The sequence below is a fragment of the Opisthocomus hoazin genome, chromosome 1, assembly GCF_030867145.1.
Source record: "Opisthocomus hoazin isolate bOpiHoa1 chromosome 1, bOpiHoa1.hap1, whole genome shotgun sequence".
In the NCBI taxonomy this organism is placed as follows: Eukaryota; Metazoa; Chordata; class Aves; order Opisthocomiformes; family Opisthocomidae; genus Opisthocomus; species Opisthocomus hoazin.
Genome location: NC_134414.1, coordinates 20,862,712 through 20,878,692, shown reverse-complemented (window position 1 = coordinate 20,878,692; position 15,981 = coordinate 20,862,712). Strand labels below are relative to the sequence as shown.

The 15,981-nt window shown below is 47.5% G+C and overlaps 1 protein-coding gene across 2 annotated transcripts in view; it reads left to right on the top strand.

Annotated features, from left to right (window-relative positions):
- The first annotated feature begins 3,540 nt into the window (after window positions 1-3,540).
- Window positions 3,541-15,981, top strand: part of GUCY1A2 (guanylate cyclase 1 soluble subunit alpha 2) — a 187,469-nt gene continuing 175,028 nt past the window's right edge. For both annotated transcript variants that reach the window (XM_075418253.1, XM_075418263.1), the window contains exon 1: window positions 3,541-3,832. In XM_075418253.1, the coding sequence (XP_075274368.1) occupies window positions 3,584-3,832 (249 nt within the window). In that variant the 5' untranslated portion in view covers window positions 3,541-3,583. The remainder of the gene's footprint in view (window positions 3,833-15,981) is intronic.

Sequence of the window (15,981 nt, the reverse complement as noted above, 5' to 3'; positions counted from 1 at the left end):
TGTGCACTGCAGAAAAACAACATTTGTAAATAAAAATAATAACATCAAAACTGCAGCATACAATGTCTGATGAGAAATGATTAGTTAATAACAAATAGATAAAAATCACGAATAAATAACAATAAAGTAACATGTTGTCATTAATGGAAATTAAAGACCACGCATTTGGGCAGGGCTGAACTCGGTATTGTGAGTTTTCCTTACTAGAACCAAGGCAAAAATTTGAAAACAGATAAAAATTTATAAAACATTTGTGCATTTCAAAATAATTTTCTTAGAAGAGCAATGATACATTAGGGATTGTAAAAGAATTCAAAATATTCATGTTTTTCTCTGAACTGTCCGCAGTACATGTGGGATACATAAATTGCACACTGTTGTAGCACGACAGAAGTGTTACATAGGCACTGTTTTGGTGAACCTTATACATTTTACAGACACTTCTGCTATTCATCCAATACTAAGCCAACTGCGAATTTGGGCTGATGAGAAATGTATGAAAGAAGAACGTTTGTTCTCTTACGTGCTGTAACTGTCTATGTCTATCTGCTGTCACAGGCATTTGACTGTCAGATGAAGCAACCCTCTGTGGTATTTAGCTTTTGCCAAGGTAGTATCTGGATCAGGAGGAATAAAATGAGACTAATTAACCAGGGACTGAAAGACTTGTTGGCTTACCAGCCTCACCCTCAGGACCTGCATCGTCTTGGATCTTCTGCTGTCCATTTCTATTTCGCTCAAGACATCTTGTGATGATCCTTGGTACTTTTCCAGCTGGTGCCTCTATCCAGTTCCATGTATTTTGTATCATGAAACCCAGAGTTGCAGATGCAGACTACCAACATCTTTGTGACTGGTCCAGGCAGGTATCAGGCTTGCTTTCACAAGTTTTATAGGTTGTCGCAGAGCAGAATAGCCAGTGAATAGCGACACTGAGCCCAGGTTCACTCAAAGAGCTTCTTCAGCTGCAGCAGCAAATGACTTGCAGTCCTAACTGCATGTTTCACTCCAAGTGGCAAGCTTCATTATCCAGCTGCTGAAGGAAAATGTCTTTAACATTCTTGAGAAGAGTTGGTTTGGTGTACGAGTGCATTCAGTTGTAATAATCCTGACCTCAGGAACAGTCACTGAAGCACAGAATTTCCCTTCCCACTTCATGGTCACCACATTACACACAGAAAAGGAATAGGGCCATGAGGGGCATGAAGAAAGGAGTTTTTAATGCTGCAAGGGTAACTCAAGAGTGCTGTCAAATGCTAATGACAAGTTGCATTGGGAAGTGCTACTTTAAACTTTAAGAAAAAGAGGAAACTGAAGACATAAAAAGTGTCAGTTTTGTCATCTTGAAACCATTTTTTCCTACTGCTGAACGAAATGCAAATATGCCCACAAGCAAGTTGCTTACCCTGCAGCTGAAGTACTGCACGTGGAACCAGTTGACACTTCGGAATTTTAGCAGTTTAGACTTATAAATATGTATTTGCATTTTCCGTGTTAAACTATGTGGCTCTTACCCAGTTTTCACTGTCACAGCATCAGCCAGGCAACCAGTGGAAGTTTGCTGTGCTGAGGACTGTATCATAAGGTGTAGAAGAAGAAAGTTTCTTTAATGCAAACTGAAGCATGTGAAGAAAGTTCACACCTTAACACAAAGTACCCCATGCTAGGGACAGTGTTTAGCACCAAAGGACACCTTCCAGACCCCTTAACTCCTGACTCTCCTCAACGGCAGGAGCTTGGCCTGAGGGCAGGCAGGGGCTTGTGCAGCAAGTCTCAAAGAATCTATTAAGATGAGGATTTCTTTAGCGGGCAGAAGGAAAAGGTAACTGTCTCGTCTCTCTGCACTCAGATGCTGATGAATATTCTTATTCCCTAGAGGAGGAAAGACAGAGGAGGACAACGGATCTGGAAGTTCACGTGTGAGTTAACTCTCAGGTGAAGTCATGTCTGATTCCTGCCCTAGAGCTGCTGAGGGCATCACCAGGACTGCAAAATGTCTCTGCATCCCAAGTGTAATATTTAATAAGGCAACAGGAGGTAGTATGGACCACTCTGGCTTTGTTATACATCCTTTCAAGCCACAGGATTCAAGCCCCAGAAATTTTAATAGTATGGCAATGTGAAAGGAGATTCATGGCTTCTCTTGCTCCATATGTGTTTTTCTAGGGGAAAAAAAAAAGGAAATAGAAACTGGGTGAGCCCAGAGAAACAGGGATGATGACACTGGAAGCAATGCCCTGGCAAGGGCTGTCGTGCCGTAGTTAAAAGCAGCGTGCCCAGCCACAGAACCGTGCCCCTTCCGAAAGCAGGCACACGGTTTGTGCTGCCCAGGGCCGTGCTCAGCAGCTCCCTCACACCTGTGGAAATCTTCCCAGTCTCTCCGGTGGGTTCTTGCTTAGGCTGCACCCACACATCTAACAGGGTAAGGTTCTAAAAGACGTGTTCTATCGGTAGGGTCAACAGAACCACGATAGGTTCTAATACAGCGGGAAGGCAGGACGAAAGCTGTCTTAAAACCGTTGCCTTTTGAAAGTTTTGCTTAAAAGAAGGCAAAGTAACGACAAGCTGTCTTCCTCGACGGCAGGACGCACTGCGATAGCCGAGACCGCGCTTCCCGGCGAGGCGGGGTGACCGCTGCTGCCGTGCGGCTCTCGGGGTGTCCTTACACCGACCGACCGGGCAGGGAGAGCCGGGCGGGAGGCACCCCGCGCCCTCCGCCCCGCTCCTCTGCCCCCTCGCCAGGCTGCGGCGCAGGGCCGGCCGCCGGGACCGCATCCAGTCTCTCCGTCACCGGACACGACCCGCACCGCCAGCCCCGCCGCCTGCACACAGGCGGGAGGAACCTCCTCCTCCCGGGGCCGGCGGCCGGCTCCAGCCCCCAGCCGCCCCCCCCGCCCCGGGAGCTGTCCAGCACCGAGGCGCCCGGACGGCGGCGGCGCGGGGCCGGGGCCGGGGCCGAGCGGCCGCACCGGGAGGGCCCCGGGGAGACCCCAGCCCCCGCACGGGGTCAGCCGCTCCCCGCGGAGCCGTGCGGAGGTACCGGCCCCGCTCCCCCCGCTCCCCCCTCGCCCGGCTCCGAAGCGCAGGGGGCACAGCGGAGCGCGCCCTGCCCGCACCGGCCCCCCCCCCCCGCGCCCGGCAGCGGCGAGGTGGCGGCGTCCCCCCGGCGCGGGGCAGCGGGGCCAGGAGGCGGCTGCGGGCCTCGGCGAGCGGGGCGGGGGAAGGCGGGAGGAGGAGGAGGAGGGGGAAAGGGCTCCAAACAACACGTGATTCCCGCGGAGCAGCGAGGGAGCCGGGGGAGGGGAGAGGGAGGGCGGGCGGCCGAGGCGGGGGGGTGGCAGCCGCCGCCGCCGCCGCTTTAAAGCCTCCCGGCGCGGCGCCGCGCAGCACCCGCGCTCCCCGGCCGGGCGCGGCTCAGCGCGGAGCCGGGCAGCGGCGCCGAGGGGCAGGCAGGGCCTCGGCGCCTCCGCCGCCTCCCGCCCAGGGGCACCCGCGGCCATGCCAGGCGGCCGCCCCCGCCCGCCGCCGCCGCCGGCCGCCCCTCGCTGAGCCGAGCCGCCGCCGCCGCCGCCCCCACGGCACCATGTCCCGGCGCAAGATCTCCTCGGAGTCCTTCAGCTCGCTGGGCTCGGACTGCCCGGAGACCAGCCCCGAGGAGGAGGGCGAGTGTCCCCTGTCCCGCCTCTGCTGGAACGGCAGCCGCAGCCCCCCCGGCCCCGCCGAGCCCCCCTCCGCCGCCGCCGCCAGCGCCGGTGCGCGCCGCGCTCCCCGCCGCCGCCGGGTCAACCTGGACTCGCTGGGCGAGAGCATCCGCCGGCTGACGGCCCCCGCGGTGAGTGACGGCACCCCCGCCCGCCGCGCAGACACCAGCGGCTCCGCGGGGCCGGGACCGGGCCGGGGAGGAGGCGGCGGCGGTGCCCGCGGGGCCGCCGGAGCCCCCCGCCCCGCCGTGCCCGCCCCGCTGCGGGGCCGGCTGCGGGAGCGCGGGTCTCGGCGGCCCGGCGCTGGCGGGCGGGTCGGGAGGCAGCGGTACGCGCGTTTCGGCCGGGTCCCTCTCCCAGTTAAAATCCTGAGGTGCTGGTCGCTGTCTGGTGCCAGCAGCGGGGTGTTCTGCGTGAGGAGTTGCGCCCGTGTGGTGCGCGGCGGGCGCGTCCTGCCTGGGGCGCAGGGGAGGCGACAGGGCTCTTCCCTGCCGAACGAGGTAAAAATAGAGAAAGTTTCCGCTTTCTGTTCAGAAATATTTCGGCAACAGACTTCCCCGCGCCTCCCAGGTGCGCCGGCATTCCCGAGAGATCAGTTTATCTCCGAAGCGTGCTTCGCAGTCCGTGCCTCGGGGTAGCCACTCCTGTAGGTGGGAGTCACCGAAGCGCGGTGTGCGCCAAAATGAGCGGCGAATTTGGGCAGAGCCCGTAGCGCGGGTACCGCGTTGTAAGGCTGCGGTCAGTGGCTCGGGAGTTCCGGCAGACTCGTGTGGAGTGGAAAGGTTCTTCTCCAGCCTTGCTGTTGCGAGCGTGCCGCGCTCCAGTAAATACCTCTGGGACCATAGCTACGCTTTCCTCCCAGAGTTTCAGCTGCGACCGACTGCTCCTTTGGTCTCTGAGATATTTTAACGTGCTAAGGTCTGAAACATTAACTGCAACAAGTAGTCTGAATCTGTAAGACAACTGTATCGGCCGTTCTGGCATTGGGTCATCTTTTTGCACATTGTTATCCAGCTTTGGAAATTACTGACGAGTCTCATCACCGTCAGCTGTCAGGTTGCTTTGGTTTTAATACGCTCTCTGCTGTTCGATGTTTCTTGACCTGGCTGGGTGGGAGCAGACACGCTGCTTGATGGGAGAAGTTAGCGCTGCCTCACAGAGCTTGTAGCCGTTCAGTTTCGGTTAAGACTTTGCTTTCCCATTGATTTTTTTTTTGCCCCCTCTCCACTGAGAATCTGGGCTTGTAATGCCGACAGTAATAGATGATATCTCAGGTGACCTGTCTTGTTTTAGTACAAAAAAAAAAAAAGTAGCTATTTAATTTGATAATAGCACAATGGTATAATTAGAGCATGTGTTACCCAGAATATTTGAAGTATTCTGAAGTAGCTCAGTGCAGTATTTTTAGATCACCTTAGTATTTGTATTTTCTCAGCTTTGACTGTTACCTCCTATATTGACTTGCTACAAAAGACAATTACAGTTTTACAGCTTTGATCAGTTGAATTTGTTTTTAAAATAAGCATGTTCTTTTAATTAAGAGATGAGGGAACTTTGATGGATCTTATAGTCCTCTTTCCATCCTGCTCTCAGAGCAATTTCATTTGCGAACGCACAAATTTCATCCAGCCTGGTTTTCATGTCCCAAACAACAGCTTCCATGGCTTCCTGGGGAGATAACTGTAGCAACCCTTATTGCTGAAAAACTATAGTTTTTTTTAAATTTTAATATGTGATACTTATTGCTTAACATTTCCCTTTTTATCTTGGCTTCGTAACTAGTGCTTCACTCCCATCTTACACGTTTTGGCATAAATTAATGAGATTAAGTCTAAAAAGTCATGTTGCCACAATTATGCTATAAGAAGAGAATCAGGTCCCCTGTCTTTTTATTTTTCACTCTGAGAAGTCACTGTTCAGGTGCGTTGTTATTTTGGTGCTTTCTTTTCTTATTGAGAATCTGTTCCGTGATACTGAATAGATGCCTTCTTGCAACAAGTCAGGTTGCCATATGTCTAACACTTTGATTATTTTCACACATCTGCTAATACGAATCAGGAATAACTTTTATTAGAAGTAAAAAAAAAATACTTTGCCAGTAAAGCTGGTGTCAGATAGGACTCATTTCCATTGTCCGTAAAATTAAAAGGCAAGTCTGAAGGGTGCATTGACATATGTTCTTTCCGAACAAAAAGCTTTAACGCTTTTCTTATAGACGTAGATATATCTTCACTCCATGATACTGTAGGTACGAGTCTCTGTTAAGTGAATAATCATATATTTACGTACATACGAGTGTGTGTGAATGTGTACACTGTATATATTGCCTGCAGTGGCTTAATGTTTTCCTTTCCAACATGAATACAGCAGCAATTTGTCCCCACCCTGATGCTGAACACTTTCAAAGTTGAAGGATGCTACAGGTTCCCGACGTTTCTACTTAGCCTCAATTTTGTGCTTTCCTTTGGTGACGGCTAGGACTGAAATACAGAGTAAAGTATTTTTTTTGTGTTTTCACTGAGGAAAAAAATCTGTGTGTGTGTTTAATACTGCTGTGGCATGCAGAGAAACCCCTGAGGTGATGTTGTTTGGATGTGACAGTAGCAGGGGCTGCCAAGAGCTGCTCTGGGGCTGTGGAGATCCTGGAGCTGAGCAGGAAGGAGCATCCAAGGGCTGAAGGAGCTGAGCAAGAGCTCTGTCCGTGAGGCAGAGCGGCAAGAAGGCTGTGCAAGCAGGCTAGGTCCTATGAGTGGTAATGGAAAAATGTGTGTGAAAATAGTATCTCCTGTGCAATGTATTCCTGAGTTAGTGCAACTGTACTAACTGTCAGTGGAAAGAGATTCTGTAAATTAAAATGCAGTAATTGAGTACTTGAGATATTTTATACTAAAATACAGTGAAAAGAAGGTACTGCATTTTGTATCGCTTCTAACCTTGGTCTCAAGTTTAGCTGAGTGTGCCTTTGCACAAATACTGCTTTTTGTGGACCTGTGGGAAAAATGAAAAAGTGAACATTCCTGTGTTGCAGCGTTTAATCCAACCCCTTCTGCTTGCTCCTGGAGAACAGCTTCTAGTACCTTCCGGCACACATGATTTTCCAACTTTTCTCTTAAACGTGCTTTTAGAGACTTTTCCTGCAGCTGTTATACTAGAGGATGTAGGGGCCAGATCCTCAATCAGCACAGGGTCATTTTATGTTCCTGTGGGTTCGGGCATGTTTCCCAACATGTCTGGATGGCTGAAGGATGGACGCTGTTCATCTGGAACTTGCTTCCCCCAAACCCTCTCTTTTAACAACCAGAAGCAGGAAGATGATAGGGCTCGACTCCCACCAAAACAGCTGCATATTTTGGAGAAAAGTATGCGATGATGAGGAAGACGAGCAGACCTCCATCCATACCCTGCCATTGGCATTCATGAGTAGGGTGTGCTGGCGAAGGTCAGGGGAGCGGGGTGCACCAGGGAGGCAGAGCAGTGGCGATGCGAGAAGAGAGGCAGCTTCTTGTCACAGCTGCGCTCAGCGAACAACTGTGCGTATACTAAACAGCACTTCAAGCTGCTGCCCTGTTGCCCCCCGAAGTGCTGCTTTGCTGAGTACGCAGGAGCACTGGCAGCAGGAGGGCTGAGGCTCTCCCAGCAGCCAGGCACAGCCGAGCGCCGTGGACCTAAGAGCCGGGGGACCGTGCCCCGCTGGGGCTCTGCTCAGCGCCTGAGCATGAAGGTGATGTTTTGTGGGACCAAACTTAGCTGCTCAGTGCAATAAACCCTGGGCATTGCACACATGCAGCTCTTGTGACTCCTTTATCTCACGAGATCATGGCCAACAGTGCTCTGTGCTTACTGTCCCACGTCTGGCTCTCGCAGCCCTCACTCCTGTGATGTCCCCACAAAGCTGAGCCCGTAATTGTGTAGGCAGCTCCTATCCACTCTAATGTGTCGATGTTCCTGACTGGACACAGGTGTCCCTTTTGTCCTCCTTTTGAAGCACCATCAAAGGGTCTTTGGTTACCTACTCTATCAGAGAGATTTGGAGCTAGATCTGGCTGCTGTCAAAACGAATAGGTGCTCTTCCCAATGGGCTGAGTTCCAGTTTTTGGAGATAAATACTAAAATGCTAGGAACCTAGCAGGCACATTGATTTATCACCTTGTTTTTAAGAAATCAACTGCAATAATTACATGTACGTCACAAGCAAATTTAACAATATATTTTTCTCCTGATTCCAGCTTTGTTGTTGTGTTACATTTTAAAGGATGAATTTTACACCCACAATAATGTCAATTTTGGTTAATTATAACTAGAGATGATGATACTATATGCTATTAATTATCAATATATATTTTTCTGCCTTTAAGAGCTCTGCTATATGGGAATGATATCCTGGCACCAGTGCACAAAATTTTATTCTGTAGAAATGCCGTTTAGTGTCTTACTGAATTCCAGTTCCTTGCAGCCATTTTCACATTTGCTCCAGTTCTATCTTGACTTGTATCCAATCCAGGCTGAAAATAGAATCAAAATCGGAAAAAAAAATTGTCACTGATTTGAAAAGTCAAATAGTCTGCTCCCATCTAAGGGGCATGGACTGCCCTGAAGGAGCTGAGAGTGACTGGGCATGCATTCAGAGGAGACTGCGTACCCCCAAGCGCTGTACTGATCTTTCTGGAAAGAGAATTACAGCATGACACAGCATCAAACTGACTTACGTTTCCGTTTGATTTTATTTTCTGAATGGCCTATGTAATGCGTCTCTTGAACTATAAGCATTATTAAGTGAAAATCACTTCTGTTGTACTTTTCTGTTCATTCAGAATTATTCCTGGTATTCTTTAAAGGCCCAGCTGAAGGCACATTAAATTAAGAACGTTTTTTTCCTGTTTAAGTTAGGAAGCTACTACTGGCTGCTGCCAAGTATTTGGAATTTAAGAGTTGTCTTTTCGAGTAGAGCCTTTTTCCTGAAAGTGGGAGAAAAGTGAAACTGAAGACTGTTATTTAGGCTATTACTTATGTCACAGAACTGCTGTGGCTTCAAATTGCTTAATTGCAAGTGAATCCTCCAGTGAGTGGAGGTAGGGTTTTGGCGGAGAAGTTGCAATACAGCAGGTGAAATTGAAACTGGCTCCATCATGAACTTTTACCATTTAGTCTCAAGGAATAGCTACTCTTTTTAGTAGCAATAACAAGTTGTTACCACTAGCAGGAGAGGTAAGAAGCTGATTTTTACATGAGATTTTGAAAAAATTTTGCACAAGTACTCTGAGCGCCTTATGACTCACATTAACCCATCAGGTATGTATAAGCTCTACTGTTGTAAGAATAATTTATGCCTATCTTTCTGAATGAAGTAAGATAATGTCAAATGATATCCATATCGTCGGTGTGATGAGCTTATTCACTTAATAGCTCAGGCTGGATGAGCTTTAGGTGAGTAACATCCTCCTCAGGAATAAAGGTGTGCAGGAAAAAAAAGCACGAAAGTGGTGAAGAAAGGCACATCCCATGAGAAACCACTAATTTCTAATTCCAACAGGCAACAGGATTAATTTTTTTAAGGTATAATAAAATCAGACTTTTGCCTGGTATCTTTTAACTTAACAGAGAGAAAAGCCATTTATACGGAAGGTCACATGAGCAGTCTGTAGCCAGTCAGTCTGCTGTTTCATAGTGTGGAACAGAGCTGAGATGTCTTCAATAGGAACATTCTGGAAAATATTATTAATATGAGAATCACGGTGGGTATTGTTGGTTTGTTTTATTCAGTAGTTCAACACCTCATGCAAGGGAACTTCAGCCTGAGCCAACAAAATATAAAAAAAAATCAGTATAGCTGCACCTGAGCCTGCAGCATTGTGTTGACCTTGATGAATTTTTATTTAGGGTGAGTTTGGATATTTGACGTCTAGTAATTAGACTGATTGTGCTTTCTTAATGTTTGTATAGTTCCAGCCTGAAATTTTGACTTCCCTACAGTGCTTGGAAAGGAAATGTGTCTCAGAAACATTCATACATTGCAGGCGTCTTTGCTGCCTGGAAGCAGAGAGCATATCTCCGCTGGGGATCAGGGCTGCCCACAGGCAGATCTCAGCTGCTGGCCAACAGACCAGAGCGGAGCAGCGGAGCAGCGCTGGTGTTAATCCCACCAAATTGATCTCAATTGTTTTGCACTTCTCTGGCTCTCCCCTGGACAAAGTGCCCAGATGCAAAAAATAGAGAAAGAGGTTGTGAAGTACAAGGAAACGTTATGATCACCGGTATATGCCCCTGAGCAGCAGTGTGCAGTCATGGCTACATCTGAATGAGGGTGAATGTCCTTCATTTCCAACCGCTTGAGCAGAGACGGTTAGGACTTCACAGCAGTTACTTAGAATGTTAACACAGAGAGAAGTCCTCTCTTCCCTTCTACCTCTTGTGCTAATACTAAGGCTGTTGTAAAATACTTTCAGTAGAATAAATCATTCCATCTCATATCCAAATTCTTTCTAAATGTGTCTGCTTGCTAACTCTCAAACTCAGTTTCAAAATGAAGACAAGAAAAATCTGTGGTTTGTCTATAGGTCTCAAAGGGATAAGCATCCTTGCAGCTCTGCGTATAAAATTAGGTCCAGTTATACTGAGGAAATTGGGTTTATTCTATCCCAGCAGAAGAAATTCATTGAGAAAGACTGATGTGCAAAGACTTTCGTTTCCTATCTGTCTGCTGGAGTAGCACTGATGATTTTATGTAGTATATGTGAGTTGCATTAAGAGATGAACAGGTAGCGTTAGCGGTAGATCACCTGTTGTATTCTCACCTACTGAATACTTTCTTTCTGCAGCACAGAATGTATCTTCTATCCATTCCAGACATGGCTGAAATTCCAAGACGAACAAAGGGATGCTAGCCAGTATTATAATGGATAGTACCCTGAGATACTTATCCTTCACTGTCGAGGAGTTAGACTGGATGATCTAATAGGCAATTTCCATCCGTAATGTCTGTGATTCTTCTAACTGAAAGGCAGCTTGGGATGCGGCAGTTACAATTTCTAATTATTATTTAGCTCTGCTTTATTTCTTCAGAGTGTTTGCATTGTTGTTGCCATGAAATAGTATGGAGTAAAATTCTTAGTCTGAATGTTATTTATTAAATCAGGGCATTTTATGTGATGCGGACAAGTATTTCTCTGTGAATAGTAATCCAGTTTGCATGAACTGTGGAGCAGAATGGTCTCAGGTTTAGGTGCAAGGTGGTGCTGAGCTCAGGCGCTGGGCTCGTGCCTGGTCCTGGCAGGATCATCGTGAGCTGTTGCAAGGCAGCTTGTTTTGCCTTCAGCTGTCAGTCATCCCACTCTGGATCCCCAGACAGTCACCTCCTGGGGATTCTGCATCTTCCCGTCTTGATACCAAATCTGGTGGTAGTCATGGAGGTCTGCAAGCATTTGGTGCCTTTGTCTAAAGCACAGACCTCTGGAATCACGAAGCTGGTTTTCATGAAGAAAAAACACATTTTTAGCTTGTACAATTACAGAGAAAAAAATGGGTGCACCCTAAAGATTCAGAAGCTAGAGAGTAAAAATTTTTTTTCCTGATTATGTAATCCAAAGCACTATTAAACCCTGAAAGATTTTTTTTTTTTTTTTAATTTTCAAATAGTTGCTTATGTTTGGCCCTCTGCTTCTCTGTTTCTTATTTCTGTCTGTGCCCTTTCATTCCATTTTTTGGCTACTGGGAAGGGGACAGGGAGGGATCCTGGCTGTGCAAGACCTGCAAGGACCTGTTAGGGAGCCTTCCTCCTTTCTACGTCATCAGTAAATTGTGGGATGCCAAAGGAGCCTTTCTTTTAGTTTTCAGTTCTTCTTTTCCCTAGCTGCAGCAATTTCAGTGCTTATCTCCCCACTTCTGGCATTTGGGAATGCTGATAAATGTTTGTCTTCAGCTGGAGCCTTGAATCTGTGTTTATGGCCTCTTTAACATCAGTATTCTGGTGACCAGAAGGACAGGGAAAGAACAGTTTTCCACTGCTTTCATGATCATGGGGTAAATATTAAAAAAACCCAGACTGGATGTGAAAATTACTTTTTTCCTGTTTGTTTCCTTCCAGATGGGCCAGGTGCATGCCTGCTCATGTGTTCTTAAGAGATCTGTAATCACCTATGCACAAAGACTTGACTAAAATTGGTTCTGAAACATGAAAAAAGAAGTGTTTTTCATTAATGAACGATCACCAGCAGTGAGGCCGACAATTAAAGTCATACACATCTGCTGAGTTACTGATTGAACACTCCAAATCTGAAGCATGTAAAACTTTCAACATCAAAGTGCTGATTTGGCTGAGGTCTGTGGTAGCTTGCCTCTGCCGTGTGCAGAAGTGCAGATTCCTCTAGGAAGGACTTCGCAGCTCCCCAGGGCACGAGAGTCTGGAGGAGCCCCCTGACCCGACAGACTTCCTTGAAGAAATTCTGATAGAAGCAAAGTGGTTTCTAGCTGAGCCTATTATGCTCTTCAGTGCTTCAACTTTCATGTTTAAAATTTTAAGCACTCAAGTTTTTTAAGAGCATGACTGCTGAAGCACTTCTGAGGCTCAGCTAGAAGCCACTTAGCTTTTGCCAGGAGGAATCTTTGAAGCATTGTTAGGGTTAAGCAGAAACTATACCTGGCTGCTCTCTTTGCTTGGACCTCCCTGTTTCCACACAGTCCCTGTCTTCTCTAATTCTGTCTGGTTGTCTCAGGATGCAGAAGGAATCACATGGAGAATTTGAAACTGCATTCATATAAATTTAGACCGAGTCATTTGGGATACTGTGTGCAGTTCTGTCACCTCAGGGTGGGGTTTGTCTGTCCTTAAACATTTAAAAGATGTCGAAGTCTAAAGCAATCACTCACTATCTTTTCTAGACAGAAGAAAGAAATAAGTATTTCTAAAGACTGAGTCCTCAGGCATGTATCAGATGCCAACTGTAGGATGAAATGAATCACTTTGGGTGCCTACAGTTGGGCAGATGAGCCCTACTGTTTATTTCTGAAGGTGTTGCAATCAATTGAAAGACATTTCAGAGGCAACAGAAAATGGCTAGGGAATAGGCTAAAGTCTCTTTCCTCTGAGAGGAGATTGGATAGCTTACATTTGATTGCCTTAGGAAAGACATTTATAACAAGGGATGCAATTAAAGTGGAAGTCCTCTCCCCTTTGCCTCCAAAACCGGAGGCAATGAAGTTAAAAGAAGGCAAAATTAAATTCAGAAAAAAAGTGCAATTTTGGACACAATCTTTAAACTGGAATTCTTTTTCAAAGGAAGTTGTCTGAGATAAAAACCATGGAATACTTAAAAATCATTTAGACAAATGTCTCCATAAAGATTTTCTCCAGTTAGTCTTAAAAGTGCTTTTGAAGAGTGATTACTCCTCTAGCTTCAGGTCTTGAACCAGCTTCGCACTACTAGAGAGCCAAGTGAGGTCTAGCAAGAAGGGCAGATTTCTCTACAAGTGCATCCTGCAAACAGTGGTGGCTGGCAGAGTCACAGCAGCTGTCATGGCAGGGCTGCTGTGGCCAGGATCGCTGCCTGCTGCTGTACAACGGCAGTGGGCTTTGGTTGCAGCGCTGGGTTGCCAGATGGAAGAGCTGTAGGAGACAGTGAGCAGGCTGTATGCATCAGGCAGGATGGACAGGTCTTTCCAGAGGCGCCTGCAGAGCCAGGAACCTGGGCCTGGTGTTGCAAGGATGGAGGGGAAAATAGAGATAACCCTTGAGGGTCAAGGGTGGAAACTCCTCAGGTGGAGGAGGCTGGAGGTTTGTTACTTCTGACAACACAAGTAAGGCCCCTTTTCCACTTAAGGTTCAGCAGTTACAGAGCAGATACAGTGCCCTGGGAAAAGGTGGGATGAGGCATCAGAGCCAGCTGAGCCTCAACCCTTAGAGGCTTCAAGAAAAGGAGGATGGTAGGTGTCAGAAGCTCTCTCCTGAGGAGACAGAGGCACACATCTGCCAGCCTGCCTTGCTGCCTCAGGAGGTTTGCTGCTTGCTAAGAGCCTGGACATGGTGTTGCAAAGAGGCTGCCAAAGCTCTTTTGTCTGTTGGACTATGACCCCTGCTGCTCATCCATGTAGGCACCAACCATACAACCCGGGGACACCTTGAGTATATCAGGGGTGACTACACAGCTCTGAGTGCAAAGGGTGTGGGTGCCGAACTGGTGTCTCAATCCTGCTGGTGAGGGGAAAGTCTCTGGTTGGAGCGGACACGTCTAGTGAGGACAGCCCCTGGCTGTGCGGCTGGTGTTGCTGGCAGGGCTGGGGTCTCCATGGTGCACTCTCTGAGGAGCAAGGATTGCTGCGCACGAATGGCATTCACCTGACAAAGTGAGGTGAGGATGTCTTTGCTAACAGGCTTCACAACCTTGTGAGGAGGGCTTTGAACTATGCTTGTCAGGGAGGGGGTATCATTCTCTGAAGGGAAGGGGGAGCGGTGAAGAAGTATCATAGGAGCAACAAGATGGAAGAGGCTCTTATGCTCACCTCATGAAAGCACCACAACCGGGAGCCCATCTCAAGTGCCTGTGCCCAAATGCAGTCAGCATGGGGAGCAACCAGGTGGCATTAGACAGTCCACTGAGCTTGGACCTCCTGTGGGATTGCACACATCCTTGTGTGGAATGGCTTTCAGGATGGGTGTGCTGCACGAGATGGACACAGGCTCTTCAGGAAGGACAGGCTGGGAAGGTGAGGAGCAGGAGCTTCACTCTATGCAAAGATGTGACAGCAGTGTGTAGGCAGTTGCCTTTGGACGGACCAAGCTGGCCCAGAATGTGAGGGTGAGGAACAGAGGGCAGATGAGCAGGGGTGGTGTGGTGGTACATCTGCTACACACTGGCTGATCAAGAAGTGAAAGCAGAGGAAACCTTTAGACAGGTGGATGAAGCCTCAAAATGGCAGGTCTTCGTACTCATGGGGGACTTCAGCCAACCCAAAATCTACTAGAAGGGCAATAGGTCTGAGCACAAGCAATGCAGGAGATTTTTTTGGAGTGTGCTGAAAACAATTTCTTAATGCAGGTGATCAATGAACTGACAAGGGGGGGGATACTCTGCTGGAGCTATTGTGCACAAACAAGGAAGAACTGGTTGAAGGTATGAAGGCTGAGGGCAGCCCTGGGTACAGTGATTATGAGGTGCTGGAGTTCAAAACACTGAGAGAAGTGGGAAAGACAAATAAGTGGAATCACAACCTCACACTTCCGGAGAGAGGATTTTGGCTTCTTCATAGATCGTCTTGGCAGGATCCAGTGGGCAACTAGCCTGTGGGTTAAATCGACACAAGAAGCTTTGACCTTCTGACCCTTTGACAGCCTCCTCAAAGTGTAAGAACAGTTCATTATGATATGCAGAAAGTCAAGCAAGCATGGAAGAAGGATAGTATGGTTGAACAGGGACCTCAGCACAGAGCTCAAATGCAAAAAGAAGCTGGAAGCAGGGATGGGATGCCCTGGAGGGCTATTGACGCATTACCTGAGTATGCAGGGATGGAGACAGGAAAGTCTCCCAGTTATGGCAATCAGGGTAGGTACTCGATGACTAAAAAAAGGCAAATGTCGCACTCAGCATCAAGAAGGACAAGGAGGATCCAGGGAACTACAGACCAGTCAGCCTGACCTCAGTACTTGGGCAGGTTATGGAGCAAATCCTTCTGGAAGTCTTTTCTTAGCACAAAAAATGTGATCTCTTCTACCTTATATTTCACCATTCCAGATGGAGCTTGCATATGAACTGATATGACAATTCTTGGATTAATTTACAGTTAACAATAGTAATACTGACATTTCTTAATTTGAGTTGCCCTGAGAAACGTGAACTGATGTGATTATTCCTTTTGGAATGCGTACCAAATATTAGTAAATCATTGTAATAAAAATAAATTGTTAAAATTTACTATTTTAGGTAATAATTGCTATTTTACATTCATATTAAATCTTTCATTCTAAGTGGTCATGAAGCTTTTAAACCTCTGCAGTACAGAAGTGGCACTGGGTACCTGCATGACATAGATATACATTGTGGTAGAAGAGGTTTATTGTTACAGACTATCTCCCCGAATGGCAGAAGCTGTGTTTCGTGGAGATGCTACTAGAAGAAGGTTTAGCTGTTTTGCCTCCATCCAGTCTTGCCACTGGATGCAGAATAGAGGTGGAAATGTTTTCCTGCCCACTCTCTCTCTCTCACAGGCACTGCATGGTCAGTAGTGGAAGAAGTGGCGCACCGTGCTGCCCTTGTAGGTAGCTGTAGGCTGGTGTCGTATCTCTTCTCTCCAT